Source organism: Ailuropoda melanoleuca, chromosome 6, assembly GCF_002007445.2.
Source record: "Ailuropoda melanoleuca isolate Jingjing chromosome 6, ASM200744v2, whole genome shotgun sequence".
NCBI classification, from domain to species: Eukaryota; Metazoa; Chordata; class Mammalia; order Carnivora; family Ursidae; genus Ailuropoda; species Ailuropoda melanoleuca.
The window spans coordinates 131,465,451-131,478,643 of NC_048223.1; the positions used below are offsets into that span (position 1 = coordinate 131,465,451).

The window sequence follows — 13,193 nt, forward strand, 5'->3', positions numbered from 1 at the left end:
TCCACAGGTTTTATAACCCTCATAAATGTGAGGTTTATTTTTGATTAGGGAAACATAGAAGAATGGTCATGTCACAACAATGCTTCTGTGCAGCCTTTCCAGAATTAGTTCTAATTGGCAGAAATCATCTCTGGGTCATTTGTTTACTCTGTCAAGTGGTATTTACTGGGTTCCTGCCACGTGCCTGGTGCACAATGCTCGCAAACGAATCGCTTTCGACAAATAACCCCGGTGAACAAGACGTTGTCCTTGTCCTCAAAGAGCTTAAAGTCTGTAGGGGAGACAGACAAGGCAACGTGGAGGAGAACGGGCCAGGAAACACGGTGAGAGAGCTTGTGGGGGAGACAGCAGCTCTGTTCCCTCAAAGGGCCTTTCTGTCCATGTACTTCCAAAGCAACACGTTCCTACCTCCCACCTCCAGCCCTGCACAGTTAAATCTCAAGGGGAACAGAGTGTTTGGGCCACAAGGAGCCTCTCTTCCCCTGGGACTTCCCCGTGCCCACATCCACCTGAATCCAAATCTCCTGGATCCGGGGTCCATGCGGAGAGGACAACTGGGTTCGTCATTTGTGGCAGAGGAGGACAGGGCCCAGCAGCCCGGGTTACTTCCCACAGTGATATCTATAACATCCTCACATGCCAGACTTGAAAAAGCCTTATCCAATTACTGTGCTAAAAAGTGCTAAATTTTTTTTTAAAGACCACTCTTGGAGCCTTTGCTTCCAGGAAGGACCTATTCTCCTGAAACTCTATCCTTCCCCAAGCACCACCCCCGCCCTCCCCTCGCTGCCTCTCACCCTGCGACAAAGGCAGCCTTGAGTGAGGTGGGAGAGCTGCCCCAGGCTTCACCCAACCCCTGCCTCGGGCAGAATGAGCAGAGGCGTGTTGGAGAGAAAACTGCTAGCCAGCGCTGGGGACAGGGCCGTGTCCACACTGATGATTTCTGAGATCTATTTAGTGCCTTTCAGTTCACAGAGCTACCACATAGGTCATTCCTCGACCCTACAGGGCAGGACACCCAGGATCTGGAGGACAAGGGGCTTCCCGAGGCCCCAGGGGGCAGTGGTGTCAGAGCGGGGCTCCAGGGACACTGCATAGTGCGTTGGGGTGTGTCTTCCGGAAGGAGGACGGGCTTCCAGACACCAGGACACACCCCACGTTAGGGAAACCCGCGCCCCGGGCCAGGCCTGCTGCCGTACCCCCTGGGGGAGGTGGTGCGGCCTGGGCATTGGACACACAGCCCTCAGCTCAGCAAAGCAGCTTCCTGAGGGCAGCTTTGACATCCGTGTTCCTCAGGGAGTAGATAAGGGGGTTCAGGGAGGGTGCTACAGAAGTGTAGATCACAGAGACCACCTTGTCCTTGTCCAGCGAGTATCTGGACGCCGGGCGGATGTAGGTGTACGTGACGGTGGAGTAGTACAAGGTGACCACCAGGAGGTGGGAGGAGCAGGTGGAGAAGGCCCGCCGCTTGCCCGCGGCTGAGCGGATGCGCAGGACGCTGACGATGATGCGGACGTAGGAGAGAATGATCACGGAGAAGTTCCCCACAGCCAGGATTATGTCTGCAGCGAAGGCCATCGCTTCATTCAGGCGTGTCGGGGCGCAGGAGAGCTTCAGCAAAGGGGGGATCTCGCAGAAGAAGTGCTGGACCACGTTCGAGTGGCAGAAGGGCAGGCGCAGCAGGAGGCCGGTGTGCACGCCGGTGTTGGCCAGGCTGACTGTCCACACAGCCACGGCCAGGAGCCTGCACGCTCGCGGGTCCATGAGAGTGCTGTAACGCAGGGGCCAGCAGATGGCCACATAGCGGTCATAGGCCATGGCGGAGAAGAGCAGTAGCTCAGCCCCCAGGGACCACGTGAAGAAGAAAAGCTGCAGCATGCAGCCCCCGTAGGAGATGGTCCTGTCAGCCACCATGCTGTCCAGCAGCTTAGGCAGGATCGTGCAGGTGCAGAGGATGTCCACCACGGCCAGGCTGACCAGGAAGAAGTACATGGGGGTGTGCAAGGCAGGGCTGGAGCCAATGACCACCATGATGAGCAGGTTTCCAGAGAGGGCCACCATGTAGAGGAGGAGGAAGGCAGGAAAGAACAGCTTTTCCAGCTGAGGTATTTCTGAGAATCCCAGAATGAGGAATTCAGTGACCTGCGTCTGGTTCATCACAGCTGCTGGGGGCAGGAGCTCTGAGCCTGGCTGTGAAGGAAAAAGGTACTCACTGGTTCACTTTGTTCTGAACACCCTGTCTTGCAAATATGTGTGTGACCCACTTAGAAAGAGAATTTCAAATACTATTTTGGTAATAAAAATGGAGCTTTGCGTCCCTGAAAACTTTGGGGATCAGAGGCATCACAGAGAAAGCAGCCGCCCCCCTGACGTGCAGAGAAGCCCCAGTCCTCGCCCCTCTCTTCCTGGTGCAGGACTCAGATGGCCATTCACAAAATCACCAGACTTGGAGCCCTGGTCGTTGAGGGCTGGTCTCCCCAGCATCACAGATCACTGAGTATGTGTGGTGTTGGGGGGCTTACAGAGAACCAGGGGACCTGAGCTCTGTGAAGACCACAGAGATTGTGTTTACAGCCCGCCCATCCATTCGGATAGGGTCTGGGAACAGAGGAGGGACGGGAGAGATGGGGAGAAGGGAGCACATGAAATGGGAAAGAACCTGCTTCCAAAGCCCAGCTACCTCCTTCCAGGACTGACCATCTCCAGGCAGCACTGGCTGAGGGCAACCGAGCGTCCTCACACACATGGTCACTGGGCACCGGGGGCAGGACAGCCCACAACAGGGACCCCCAAAAATCAGAGACAAATCACCACCAAAACTCTTTGGCTGAATCAAAAATGTCCCCCAAGATAAACCTGGAATAGTGGGGACTCAGGCTTATCCGTGCTGGCTTCTGGCCATGATGCCAGTGCTGGTGGCATGGAAATTTATAAACCATGATGTCAATGTGGAGGCACTGTGTGTATTTCAAAACAGTGCATCTTGAAAATATTTCACTACTTAGATCATTGGCCTTCAATTTAAAAAGAAGACTTTAATACATCTGCATAAAACCAGGGGCTTGGAGACCTACTTGCCTGCATTGGCTGAGATCTGCTCTCCCCACCCATCTGCTTTACAGTCGCTGTGGGGATGTATGACTTTCACTAGACATTACAGGGACATGTTCCTGCCAGGGGTGGTCTGGGAATGGCAAACCAGATCGCCCACTGGGATGTGCTCACTGGTGTGGAAAATGCTGATACGTTTCAACCAAAAATCTTGATTCTTTAAAAAGAGAAAGACACAGAGAGAGAGAATGAGAGAGAGACAGAGATGGATTTTATACCACATATTGTCCATGTTACTCATTTTCCTTTTTAAAAAATATGATTAGAGAACTTTCATCCTAAAACCTAACAGCCAAAGGGATCTCATGACGCTTAGTCAACAGAGTACAATGTAATTATCCACCATGATCAAACATCGTTGTTCATATTTAAAACATACATGGTACATAGAATCCACATTCAATTATAGTAGGTGCTTACAAAAATATAAAAAAAGTCTTTCTGGAAATCCTGGTATCTATCCCTCAAGAAACTTCCTTCTCAGTCCCAAGAAAAGAACTTTAGAAAATCACCAGCAATTACTAGACAACAGATTTTGTTTTAAAAAGATAAAGTACAGTGAGTGCACCTGCAGTAAGGAGCGGGGTCAGTCGGAGGTTGTAACCAGGGCTAGAGATGCCCTATATCATCTGAAACAGGCAGACACCGCTCACAGGTAGTGCTGGCGCTCCCTGAGGGACCGATTAGCACAGAACCTGCTCTCCCTGATTGGGCAGAACCAGCCCATGGATTCAGGACTCTCTGGAGAAGCTGACCAGCACCTGGGGGACAGATGTAATCACCAACCGAGTAAGAACAGGAGATAATCTTGGCACCTGATGGCGCTCTAGGCTCCAGCAGGGGCTGGTGCTCAGCGGTACAATCACCCAGGGACTGGTTACCGGCAGCAGCGTCAGAAGAGCGGATGGACATGTCAGACAGTGACACTGCCATGGCATTGAGCCAATGAACACACCAACCCATCATTTCTGCCACGGGCAGACGTTGTCCTTCCTTCCCAGATAGAAGTGTGCAAAAAATCAAGGCCAACCCGCACAGCTCCTCACTGGTCCGGGGCTGTTGCTGGACATTACCAGGTCCCCACACCTCAGAGTAGCTAACGGCCAGTTGTCAGTGACCAACGAGCGTTGCTTTCAGCGTTTTGTGCACTCAGTGCCACCTGCCTCACAGAAGGAGTGAGTGCAGACTTCAGCCGGTCTGGCAATGCTCCCTCCCTGCTCAACAAACCTGCAGGAATGGAAGCTTCCCTGCCCTGGGCAAACCACGGAACCCGGGCTAGTGGCAACAGCCTGCCCCTGCTCCTGGAAAGGGTGCATCTTACGGCCGGTGTCTTTTCAGACCTCCAGGACATTTACTGTGGAAGCAGTGACTGGCTGGCCACCTGCCCAAACTGCTGATCTTGGCTGGACATCTTCAGTTCCTGGTCAGGGCACTCATCAGTTTGGGACTAATCTAGGTTTCACTCACCCTAACCCTTCACTGCTTGGTTTCAGAGAAGGGGTCAGCCTCTCACTTGGGATGGGCCCAGGTTTCCCCTAGTTTCATTAGGAATGAATGACAAATAAAAGTTGTATATACTTCGTTTTAACAACATGAGTTTTTTAAGGTATACAGCGTGAAGATTTGGTACTTTATGAAGTGAGTGTCACAACCGAGTTAAAGAACACATTCATCATCTCACAGAGTTATTGCTTTTGGTGAGAAAGCTTAATATTTACTGTCTTAGCAAATGCAAGTGCATAGTACAGTGTATTGTCACCATGCAGTATGTCCAGTCCTCAGAACTTACTCATCTTATAATTGAGAGATTGTACTTTTACTCAGAATCTCTCCATTTCCCCATACCCTGAGCTCCAGGCAAGCTCTGTTCTACTCTGTTTCTATGTGTTCTTTTTTTTCCGAGTCCTCGTGTAAGTAATACTGTACGCCGTTTGTCATTTTTGTGTGGCGGGTTTCACGGACCGTAATGTCCATGTTGTTGCAGATGTCAGGATGCATTTTGTGGGGTTGTTTCAGGTAATCTTCTATTTAATTATTCTCTTTCTATAAGATTACGTTGTCTGCACACAGACACAATTTCCTTCCTCCTTTCCAATTTGGATTTCTTTTCTTTCTTTTGATTGCCTGTTTGCTCTGGCTTGGACCTCCAGTGCTTTGTTGAATAACAGAGGTGGGAGTGGGCATCCTTGTCTCATTCCCGATCTTCAAAGGTTGGTGGTTTTCCACCATCGAGTGTGATGTCAGCTGGGGGCTTGCGTATGGCCGCACTTACTGTGCTGAGGTGCCTTTGTTCTATCTAATGGTTGAGAGATTGTTGTCATGAAAGGATATTGAATTTTGTCTAATGCTGTTTCTGCATCTATTGAGATGATCATATGGCTTCATCCTCGATCTGTTAATGTAGTCATCACGTTGATTGATTTGAATCTGTGGAGGCACCCCACGTCAGGGATAATCCTGCCTGATCTTGGCGTTTAATATGCTGCTGAACTCAGTTGTGTTGAGATTTTTGCATCTGTGTTCATCAGGGATATTTGCCTGCAGTTTCATTCCTTGTAGTGTCCTTTTCTGCCTCTGGTAACAGGGTAATGCTGGCCTGGTTATGTGACCTCCTCTTCATATTTTCAGAAGAGTCTGGAATAATGGGTGTTAATCTTTAAATGTTTGGTAGAATTCACACATGTAGCCATCTGGTCCTGGGCTTGTCTTTTTTTTGGGAGAGTTTTGATTACTGATTCAATCTCCTTACTCACTACTTTTCTGTTCAGAGTTTTTCTTTGTTTATGATTCAACCTTGGTCGGTTATGTGTCTACAGGAATTTATTCATTTCTTCTAGGTTGTCCAGCTTGCTGGGATATAATTGTTCATAGTAGCCTCTTAGGATTATTGCTATGTCTGCGGTACCAGGTGTAATGTTTCCTTCATTTATTTAAGTCTTCTCTTTTTCCTTTGTAAGTCTACCTAAGGATTTGTAAGTTATCTTTATCATTTCAAAAACCCAGCTCTTAATTTCGTCAATCTTTTCTATTGTGTGTCTAGTGGAACTTCATTTTCTCCTGCTCAAATCTTTATAATTTCCTTCCTTCTATAACTTAGGGCTTAGTTTGTTCTTTTCCTATTTCCTGAGGTGTAAATTTTTAAATGAAGGCATTTATTTATTTATTTGTTCATTTATATTATGTTCAATTAGCCAGCATATAGTACATTGTTAGTTTTTTATGTAGTGTTCAACGATTCTTTAGTTGAGTGTAACACCCAGTGCTCATCACCACACGTCCCTCCTTAATGCCCATCACCCTGTTACCCCCTCCCACCACCTCCCTCCCTTTTGTAACCCTCAGTTTATTTCCTGGAGTCCAGAGTCTCTCACGGTCTGTCTCCCTCTCTGATTTCTCCCCCTTCAGTTTTCCCTCCCTTCCCCTGTGGTCCTCCGTGCTATTCCTTGTGTTCCACATATGAGTGAAGCCATATGATAATTGTCTTTCTCTGCTTGACTTATTTCACTCAGCATTATCTCTTCCAGTTCCATCCATGTCAGTGCAAATGGTGGGTATTCATCCTTTCTGATGGCTGAATAACATTCCGTTGTATATATGAACCACATCTCTTTATCCATTTGTCTGTGATCTATAAGGAACTTCTCAAACTCAAACCCAAAAAACAAAGAATCCAGTCAAGAAATGGGCAGAAGATGCGAACAGACACTTCTCCATAGAAGACATACAAATGGCCAACAGACACATGGAAAAATGCTCCATACCTCCTGTCATCAGGGAACTACAAATCAAAACCACAATGAGATACCACCTTACACCAATTAAAATGGCAAAAATTAACAAGACAGGGAACAACAAATGTTGGCAAATGAGGATGTGGAGAAAGAGGAACCCTCTTACACTGTTGGTGGGAATGCAAGCTGGTACAGCCACTCTGGAAAACAGTATGGAGGTTCCTCAAGGCGTTAAAAATAGAGCTACCCTATGACCCAGGAATTGCACTACTGGGTATTTACCACAAAGATACAGATGTAGTGAAAAGAAGGGGCACATACACTCCAGTGTTCACAGCAACAATGTCCACAATAGCCAAACTGTGGAGGGAGCCAAGATGCCCTTCAACAGATGAATGGATAAAGTTTACATATTTCTAGGAATATATCCATTTCTTCCAGATTACCTAATTTGTTGGCATATAATTGCTCATAATATTCTGTTATAATTGTATTTCTTCAGTGTTGGTTACAGTCTCTCCTCTTTAATTCATGATTTTATTTATTTGTGTCTTTTCTCTTTCCTTTTTGGTAAGTCTGCCTTGGGTTTATCGATGTCATTGATTCTTTCAAAGAACCAGCTCCCAGTTTTGTTCATCTTTTCTACTGTTCTTTTGATTTCTATTTCATTAATTTCTGCCCTAAATTTTATTATTTCCCTTCTCCTGCTGGATTTAGGCTTTATTTGCTGTTCTTCCTCCAGCTCCTTTAGACGGAAAGTTAGGTTGTGTATTTGAGAACTTTCTTGTTTCTTGAGAAAGTCCTGTATTGGTGTATACTTTCGTCTTAAGATCACCTTTGCTGCATCCCAAAGGTTCTGGAATGTGTTTTCATTTTCATTTGTTTCCATGAATTTTTTAAAAATTCTTCTTTAATATCCTAGTTGGCCCATTCATTCTTTAGTACAACGCTCTTTAGCCTCCACGTATTTGAGTTCTTTCCAAATTTCCTGTTGTGATTGAGTTCAAGTTTTAAATAATTGTGGTCTGAGAATATGTAGGGTATAACCCTAATCTTTTGGTACTGGTTGAGACCTAATTTATGACCACACATGTGATCTATCCTGGAGAATGTGCCGTGTACACTCGAGAAGAATGCGTATTCTGCTGCTTTAGGGTGCAATGTCTGAGTATATCTGTGAAGTTGGTGTGGTCCAGTGTGTCATTCAAAGCCCTTGTTTCTTTGTTATCTTCTGCTTATATGATCTGTCCATTGCTGTGAGTGCAGTGTTAAAGTCCCCTCCTATTATTATCGATGTGTTTCTTTAATTTTGTTGTTAATTGGCATATATAATTGGTTGCTCCAATATTAGGGGCATAAATATTTACAATTGTTAGATCTTCCTGTTGGATAGACCCTTTAAGTATGATAGTGTCCTTCTTCATCTCTTATTACATTCTTTGGTTTAAAATCTAATTTGTCTGATATGAGGATTGTTACCCCAGCTTTCTGTTGAGTTTCTTTAGCATGATAAATTGTTCTGCACCCCTCACTTTCAATCTGAAGCTGACTTTGGGTCTAAAATAAGTCTCTTGCAGACAGCATATTGTTGGGTCTTTTTTAAATATATATCCAATGTGATACCCTGTGTCTTTTGTTTGGAGCATTTAGCCAATTTACATTCGGAGTAATTACTGAAAAATATGAATTTAGTGCCATTGTACCTGTAAAGTCCCTATTTCTGTAGATTGTCTCTGTTTCTTTCTGGTCTCTGTTACTTTTGGGCTCCCTCTTCACTTAAAGGATCCCCTTTAATACTTCTTGCAGGGCTGGCTTAGTGATCACGAATTCTTTTAGTTTCTATTTGTTCTGGAAGCTTTTTATCTCTCCTTGTATTCTGAATGACAGCCTTGCCAGATAAATTATTCTTGGCTGCATATTTTCTCATTTAGCGCCTTGAAGATATCATGCCCATCCTTTCTGGTCTGCCAGGTCTCTGTGGACAGGTCTGCTGCAAGCCTCGTGTTTCAATCTCTGTAGGTTAGGGACCTCTTGTCCTGAACTGCTTTTGGGATTTTCTCTTTCTCTCTGAAATTTGCAAGTTTCACTATCATGTATCTGGGTGTTCACCTATTTTTATTAATTTTGAGGGTGGGTTTTCTCTGTGCCTCCTGCTATAACTTATTCAAATAAGCCTTCTGTCCCCCTCCTCTTCTTCTGGGACTCCAATTATTCTAATATTATTTCACTTTATGGTATCACCTATCTCTGGAATTATCCCCTTAGGATCCAGTAGTTGTTTATCTCTCTTTTTCTCAGCTTCCTTATTTTCCATCATTTTGTCTCCTATATCACTGACTCTCTCTTCTGTCTCATTTATCTTAGCAGTTAGAGCCTCCACTTTTTGCTGCATCTCAGTAATAGCCTTTTTGATTTTGACTTGTTTAGATTTTAGTTATTTTATTTTTTCAGTAAGGGATTCTCTAGTGTCTTCTATGCTTTTTTCAAGCCCAGCTAGTATCTTTATAATTATTGTTTTGAATTCTCTTTCTGAATCTTACTTATATTCTTACTGATTAAATGCCTGGCAGTGAGTACTGCCTCCCGTTTTTTGGGGTTTGTGTGTGTGTGTGTGTGAGTTTCTCCATCTCATCATTATGTCCAGAAAAGAATATATGAAAGAGAGAGAAAATATAAAAATAGGAACAACGACACCAGAAAAATACAAACAAATCAGAAGAAAACAAACTGAGAGAGAGGGAGAGAAATCAAACAAAAAGTAAAACAGAACAAACAATAAACTAGATCCTGGTTGTATTTTGGTCTGTTTATTAGAAGAGATTAGATCCCACAATAGGAAAGAGACAAAAACTTATATATATGCAAAATAGAATTGAATACAATGAAAGGAAACCACAATTAAAAAATATGTAGTATAAATATAAAAATTAAAATTAAAAAGGCTTTAAAAAAAGAATTGATAAAATAAGAAAATAGCTGAATGGGTACTAAGGCGGGCATGTGATGTGATGAGCACCGGCTGTTATACACCACTGATGAATCGTTGAACACTCCATCAGAAACTAATGATGTACTATACGGTGGCTAACTGAACATAATAAAAAAAAGAAAAGAAAAAAAATTAAACTGAAAGACTAAAGAATAATACCCCCTCCCATGAATGTTATATACCATTTTCCTTAAGGGCTGAAGTTTCGCAGTTCTCTATGATGGGTAAGCTCAGTATATGCCCCAAATTCCTGCTGGTCTTCTGGGGGAGGGCCTGAGGAGCTGATTCTCAGGTGTCCTTGCCCAGGAGGAATTGCACTGCGCTCGTCAGGGGGCCGGGCTCAGTGTAAGCAGCTCCAGAGCTGGTGGGGGGGATAAAAATGGTGGTGCCCCATCTCCAGCCCTGAAGCTGAAAGTTAGCACCCCCACTCTTCAGTGCACCCTTACAGAAAAGCAGTGCAGCACTCTTGTCTCCCTGGTTTCCGTCCACACTCTGTGTTCACTCAGCCAGTGATTGAGCATTTTTTTTTAATAATAATATTTTTTTTATCGTATTATGTTAGTCACCATACAGTACATCCCTAGTTTTTGATGTAAAGTTCCATGATTCATTACTTGTGTATAACACCCCAGTGCACCATGCAATACGTACCCTCCTTAATACCCATCACCAGCCTATCCCATTCNCACCGGTCTATCCCATTCCCCCACCCCCCTCCCCTCTGAAGCCCTCAGTTTGCTTCCCAGAGTCCATAGTCTCTCATGCTTCATTCCCCCTTCTGTTAACCCTCCCTTTCTTCTTCCCTTTCTTCTCCTACCGATCTTCCTACTTATGTTCCATTAATGAGTGAAACCATATAATACTTGTCTTTCTCTGCTTGACTTATTTCACTTAGCATTATCTCCTCCAGTGCCGTCCATGTTGCAGCAAATGTTGAGAACTCGTTCTTTCTGATAGCTGAGTAATATTCCATTGTATATATGGACCACAACTTCTTAATCCAGTCATCTGTTGAAGGGCATCTCGGCTCCTTCCATGATTTGGCTATTGTGGACAATGCAGCTATGAACATTGGGGTGCATATGGCCCTTCTCTTTACTACGTCTGTATCTTTGGGGTAAACACCCAGTAGTGCAATGGCTGGGTCATAGGGTAGTTCAATTTTTAACTTTTTAAGGGACCTCCACACTGTTTTCCAGAGTGGCTGTACCAACCTGCATTCCCACCAACAATGTAGGAGGGATCCCCTTTCTCTACATCCTTTCCAACAATTGTTGTTTCTTGCCTTGTCTATCTTTGCCATTCTAACTGGCGTAAGGTGGTATCTCAGTGTGGTTTTGATTTGAATTTCCCTGATGGCTAATGATTTTGAACATTTTTTCATGTGTCTGTTAGCCATTTGTATGTCTTCATTGGAAAAGTGTCTGTTCATATCTTCTGCCCATTTTATGATTTGTTTATTTGTTTCTCGTGTATTGAGTTTGAGAAGTTCTTTGTAGATCTTGGATACCAGTCCTTTATCTGTGGTGTCCTTTGCAAATATATTCTCCCATTCCGTGGGCTGTCTCTTAGTTTTTTTGACTGTTTCCTTGGCTGTGCAGAAGCTCTTTATCCTGATAAAGTCCCATAAGTTCATTTTATCTTTTATTTCTCTTGCCTTTGGAGATGTGTCGTGAAAAAGGTTGCTCTGGCCGATGTCGTAGAGGTTGCTGCCTATGTTCTCCTCTAGAATTTTGATGGATTCCTGTCTCACATCGAGGTCTTTCATCCATTTGGAGTTTATCTTTGTGTATGGTGTGAGAGAGTGGTCAAGTTTCATTCTTTTGCATGTAGCAAAATCAATGCTCAGAAAATCAGTTGCATTTCTATACACTAACAATGAGACTGAAGAAAGAGAAATTAGGGAATCCATTCCATTTACAATAGCACCAAAAATCATACGTTATCTTGGAATTAACTAGAGACGTAAAGGATCTATATTCTAGAAACTACAAATCACTCTTGAAGACATTGAAGAAGACACAAAAAGATGGAAAAATATTCCATGCTCATGGATTGGAAGAATTAACATAGTTAAAATGTCCATGCTACCCAGAGCAATCTACACTTTCAACACCATCCCGATCAAAATACCAATGACATTTTTCAAAGAACTGGAACAAACAGCCCTTAAATTAGTATGGAACCAGAAGGCCCCGAATCGCCAAGGAACTGTTGAAAAGGAAAAACAAAGCTGGGGGCATCACAATGCCGGATTTTGAGCTGTGCTACAAAGCTGTGATCACAAAGACAGCATGGTACTGGCACAAAGACAGACACACAGATCAATGGAACAGAAGAGAGAACCCAGGAATGGACCCTCGGCTCTTTGGGGAACTAATCTTTGATAAAGCAGGAAAAACATCTGGTGATTGAACGCTTTTACCTCAGACTCGTGACCCTGCTTCGAGCCTCCAAACTTCACAGACTCCTGTGGGGTGGACCGGAGCTGCTCCTCCCAGGGGATGCAGAGGGGTCCCGCCGCAGTGCTGCCTCTCTCTGGGCCCCTGCTCAGAGAGAGGTTGCCCGACACAGCGGTTCCCAGTTGATGGTTACCGAGCAGAAAGCTGGCACCTGGGCTCACTGTTTGCAGCCAGCTTCCCTGCTCCGATGCCTGGGAGTTCGGCTGCACTCAGGCACACCCATTCTTTTTGTGATCCTGGGGATCCTGAGACCATGCTGTCCCACCTGGGATTCTGCCCTGCTTCACCACCTGAGCACCCTTCAGGCAGACTTTTAAAAGTTCTGATTTTGTGCTCCGCTGCTCTTAAAACCTTCCGGTAGCCAGCTTAAGGAAGGACCCTCCCCCGCGGTTCATCTTCCAATATACCACCTCGGATTCACTTCTCTGCACCTCCTACCATTGCTTTTTGATTTGTAGAATTGCAGCATTTCTTTTCTTAGATTTCCGGTTGATTTCACAGGTGTTCAGAATGATTTGCTAACTATCTAGCCGAAATCCAGGGACCAGACAACATTAGGGTCCCCTACTCCTGTGCCATCTTAACTCCTCCCCCCTCCATCCATGCATTTATTGGGAATTTGTAGCTCACAGCCCAGTGCTGGCCCCTGGTTGGGTCTCAGGGCTGCCATGTGGACTGACCACACTGTGCCTTTCCTAAAGTATGGATACAGCACACAAGTGACACATGTAGTTATCAACTGTCCTGCACTAGACATGGCTGCAGCTCTGTTTCTTCCCTCCATGCACCCACTCCTGAGTGCTTCCCTCCACCCAGCACCTCCCTCCAGGCAGGGCCTACACTGCAGCTTAGTGCCACCTCACTAGGTGTGAGGACCAGGCTGTCCTGCCCACATACAAC

General features: G+C 45.0%; 1 protein-coding gene across 4 annotated transcripts in view; it reads right to left on the bottom strand.

The window, feature by feature from the left end:
- Nucleotides 1-890: 890 nt before the first annotated feature.
- The window catches only part of LOC100468784 (olfactory receptor 13G1), a 35,370-nt gene continuing 23,067 nt past the window's right edge, over nt 891-13,193 (bottom strand). The window contains exons 3-4 of one of the 4 annotated variants that reach the window (XM_034663547.1): nt 12,257-12,377; nt 891-2,190 (exon numbers count right to left, since the gene is read on the bottom strand). In XM_034663547.1, coding sequence (XP_034519438.1) covers nt 1,249-2,157 — 909 coding nt within the window. In that variant the 5' untranslated portion in view covers nt 2,158-2,190; nt 12,257-12,377 and the 3' untranslated portion in view covers nt 891-1,248. Of the gene's footprint in view, nt 2,191-12,206; nt 12,442-13,193 lie in introns of those variants that run through there. The other 3 variants (XM_002928698.2, XM_034663546.1, XR_004626343.1) reach the window with 3 other exon arrangements.